General features: G+C 33.7%; 1 protein-coding gene across 1 annotated transcript; it reads left to right on the top strand.

Moving 5' to 3' along the window:
• Positions 1-3,178: 3,178 nt before the first annotated feature.
• LOC107814738 (uncharacterized) lies at positions 3,179-4,055 on the top strand. The gene has a single exon (XM_016640190.2). It carries the CDS (start codon positions 3,298-3,300, stop codon positions 3,913-3,915), a length of 618 nt encoding a protein of 205 aa, XP_016495676.2. The 5' UTR covers positions 3,179-3,297; the 3' UTR covers positions 3,916-4,055.
• Positions 4,056-4,381: the final 326 nt, after the last annotated feature.

Raw genomic sequence — 4,381 nt, 5'->3', positions numbered from 1 at the left:
ATCTCAACACTTATCAATAAGGAACCGGTAATCAGCAAATCAAGTGATTTTTTTACCTTTTATAGAATCGTACCTAAAGTATGACTCTTCTACTATATAAAGGGTGTCTCATAATTCATTTAGCACATTGTAGCACACATTCCAAAGTAATATATTATTATTTCTCTCTTTAAGCTCTTATTCTTCTGTCTCTTGATACCGATCGAAGTGCATCCAGTTCGAGTGTGAGTGAGCTCCCAAGACCGTAAATGTTGAATTTGTGTGGTTTGAATTTACTTTATCATTCATTGTTTATTTCAACTGCAACTTAATTTATCGCTTTGTGTCAAGTTAATCCGCATATCCTTAAAACCACTTACAAATTCAATTGCTATCCGATTTTGAAGGTAAACAGTACCTCCACTCCAATTAATACATTACACTTCTATCTAAGATTAGTCTATTCATTTTTTACTTAACTATTTGGTATTTAAAATTCAATGATAAACATTTTAACCTCGTTTTTTTTTTTTGTCTAAATGCATAGGAAAGAAAGACATTTTGTCCAGTCTTAAAGTTAGAAGGTATATCGTGTCACTTTATATTGAATCTGACCATCAGACCAGGTTAAATCAGCTCTAAATTAAGTAATATCAGCGGAAAAAATACATCAATCATATGTTGAGTAACTTTTGCGATTATCACATAGGATCATATGTAATGTAAATAGTTGTTTCTCACGTCACTTTTATTTCTAGATTATCCTAATCTATACTAAAAAAACTTTAATATCATTTCATGCCACGGTATAGCAAGCCACAGAAGGAAGGTTGGCTACTTCAAATATTTCAGAATACACCCCTGTATTTCTATATCAGCTACATTGATTATAATAGGTTACATGCTTTATTTTAAAGTACTTAATAGGTGCTTGTAATTGTCATAATCTTTAACATGGTAGTATAAAAATTTACATTGTCAGTGTATAGCAATTAAATCCTATCTTTTTAGTTGACCATCATTATCGAAGAAAATCACAAGCTTAATCTAAAAACAACTGCCATGCTTTGTATTTTTACTGTTTCAAAATTCGTCAAATTTCTCTCCTAGAAACTTCTTCATTGCCTTTCTTAATATCTTATATTAGTTTATTATCCATCTTTTTACTCTAAATAACGTTCTATTTCTTAAAAAGAAAAAGCACCCTAGTTTTTTTAAATCAAACTATATAAAGAAACCTAATTGAGACAAAAACTAAAAATTATGTCTCAATCCTAAACAAGTTGGGAAGGCTCTTATCTTAACAACAACAACAACACAAGTGGGGCCTGAGGAGGGTAGTGTGTACGCAAACCTTACCCCTACCCTGGGGTAAATAGGCTGTTTCCGATAGACCCTCGGCATCCCTCCCTCCAAGAACTCCTCACCTTGCTCTTGAGGTGACTCGAACTCACAACCTCTTGGTTGGAAGCAATGACGGAGCCACATTGAACCAAGGGGTATCAAGCGACACCTCTTCGCCAGAAAATTACACTATATTACTAGATAAAATTTTTTATTTTATGTATATTTACTATATGTTGACTCCCCTTGATTTTTCGATGTATCTAATTATTTATATTTTGACACTCAATAAAAATTCTGACTCTGCCACTGGTTGGAAGTGGAGGGTGCCCACCACTAGAGCAACTCACTCTTATCTTAAACCTCTTATATTAATTAAATAAAATAAAATAAGTGATATAAGAAAATGCTCTTACTACTTTAAAAAACTAGGCAGCGGCACAAACAGCCAAAAAGGTGCGTTACGATAATGAATCGACCTAGCATTTAAATTTTCTTCTGGTGAAGAATGTTAATTTGTTTATAAGTTCGTGTCTGCAGAGCAACTTCCACTGTTGCTTAAAGAAAGGAAAAAACAAGAAGAACAAGTAATGAAAGAGTTCACAATTTTTACCTAAAGTATTGTGTTGACTTTGTCTCCAAGCGTGCAGGAATGTATATTATCTACTAATTCAAATATACTTAGTTTAATCAAATCCCAAGTACCCATGCTTCTTGTTGTCTTATTAGACGTTACGTTGTCTAGTAATGCAACAACTTCCTTTTGTACAAAACTCTCTACATAATTAAGCTTATTATCAAACGGCTTTTGTTTGGAAGTTTAGACTTGACACTTACTGAGTACCGCTGTGGTGTACTCATGTTATTTTTGCGCATATTTTTCATGTGCAGATCCAGGTACGTCGACTCAGTCCTACCACCCGTGAGGCGAGGCGACTGCTCTAGAGACTTCGAGTTACATCTACCCAGTCCGCAGACCGAGGAGTCCCTTTCTATTCTAGCTTTTAAACATTCCCTTCTGTATTTCTTTTCCTTGTTAGATATTCTGAAGTTAGACATGTTAGATATCCAAAGGCTTGTGGTTCTGTGAGTTTCCGAATTTTGGGATAGTGTATTAGATTCTGAGAAGTTGTGTTGTATATGCCGAGCGACATTTTAAATATTGTTTCCTTCGGATATTTTTGGCTTTTTTGATTATTTCTTCCGCAAGTTTCGTTTATGTTTTGCATTTGTTAGGCTTACCTAGTCGTAGAGACTAGGTGTCGTCACGACAGTTCACGGAGGGCGAACTAGGGTCGTGACACCCTTCTTCCGAAAAAATATTTTTTAAATATATTTTTCAGTTTTAGTTTTTTAATTTATCAGTTTACAGGGTTTATGTGTTTGGAAGTTTATGGGTTTAGAAATTATAAAGTTTACGGGTTCGAAATTCTGCGGTTTTGAATAAAGAAAAGTTTAACAAGATAGAGAACATAGTAAATAAATTGGTGGCGGCAAGACTTAGAATGCATGTACTATGTTGAATTGTATAACCCAAATTCATTAAAAACATAAATAACATCGAAATAACTCACTTTTTATCACTTAATTATGTTTTCAACGAGCGGCAAAATTTATAAAAAAAAAATTTTCCTATGTTAAGACATCGCTTTGCGAGATTAGGAAAATTTCTTTCAACAATTTGGAATTGAGAGTCGTTATTCAAAATCTAAAATCCAACCTTTCAAATACAAGGATATATTTTTTTTTCTTGAAAAGGACACTATAGTGATCTTGATTAGAGAAACTTGATTGCGTATTACAACATGGAAGTAAGGTCAAAATATTTTATCATGTTAAATACGAAATCAAGCATGCTTGCTCTAGTTCTTGTCAATTAAAACACCCCCACGACAATTTGACCTTTGACTATCCCTCTCTATTTCTCAAAAATCCCTCCTCTTCTTTCTCCTTAAACTCTGGCAATTTAATGCTATGGAAAGTGATCTTAATTCTTCCAATTTCGACAAGTACCAAATAACATGGAAATCGGACGAATTAGGCCTAAGCCAAGTTAAGTTTTATAGGTGTAGCTTTTGTAAACGAGGTTTCTCCAATGCACAAGCGTTAGGTGGACACATGAACATTCATAGAAAAGATAGAGCCAAGCTTAGAGAAATTCCGAGCGAAACTTTAGATATCAAGAAGTCTGTCAGTCCTTCTCCTGATACTGTAGCGCCATATGATGATGAATCAGTGCAAAAAAAAGTATCTAGCGATGACGCGAGTAGTCCCTCAAAAAGGCCATGTGCTACCCCCGAAGAAGAACATGATGATCATCATCGTCATCATCAACATCATATTTCGAAAACAAAAGATGGAAATCATGATTATCCTATTTCAAAAGCAAAAGATATTGACAATCATGAGTTGATTATTGGAGGTGATCTTTTGCAATTGCCTTTGTTTGTGGATTTTCCATCAAAAGAAGTAATCAATTGTGTGGAAACGCAAGAAGGAAATAAAGGCATGCAACTGAGTGATGATTCAGAATTGGACCTTGAGCTTCGGTTAGGACCGGAACCTCCCGAGTCCTCAATGAAATCATACTAGTTGGTTCTTTTAATATATTGATCAACTTACACTATTCCGATCAATCAATCCTATTAACAGGTAATTCTTATGGTAATTTTTTTCATTTTTTTTGTAAATGTAAATCACAAAGGGAATAGGGATATTGTTTTATATTTAAAGATATTTATCTTTTTCTCTTGTCTCTTCGTTATGAATCTGAGCCCAAATACGTCGTTTGTTCTGGTGCTGATCTAGTTAGGAAGTTTGTAACGATCGTGAGCAAATAGTTGTCTTGAAGTTTAGGTTTAACAACTATAATAACTTTTTAAAAAGGAAACATGCTGTCTTTTTTTTTTTTTCTTTACAAAATCATATTTGCGTATGGAGAAGTATATACTTTAGTTGCTTAAGCTTCTCTTTTAATACTACTGTTTGATGTTCTCTGCAACTTTTGAATTATATTTTTCATAAAAAGGGGATTTGGGGTTTACTTAAAAGGATAAAG

Source organism: Nicotiana tabacum, chromosome 10, assembly GCF_000715075.1.
Source record: "Nicotiana tabacum cultivar K326 chromosome 10, ASM71507v2, whole genome shotgun sequence".
Taxonomy (NCBI): Eukaryota; Viridiplantae; Streptophyta; class Magnoliopsida; order Solanales; family Solanaceae; genus Nicotiana; species Nicotiana tabacum.
This window is presented reverse-complemented; position numbering and strand designations above follow the sequence as displayed.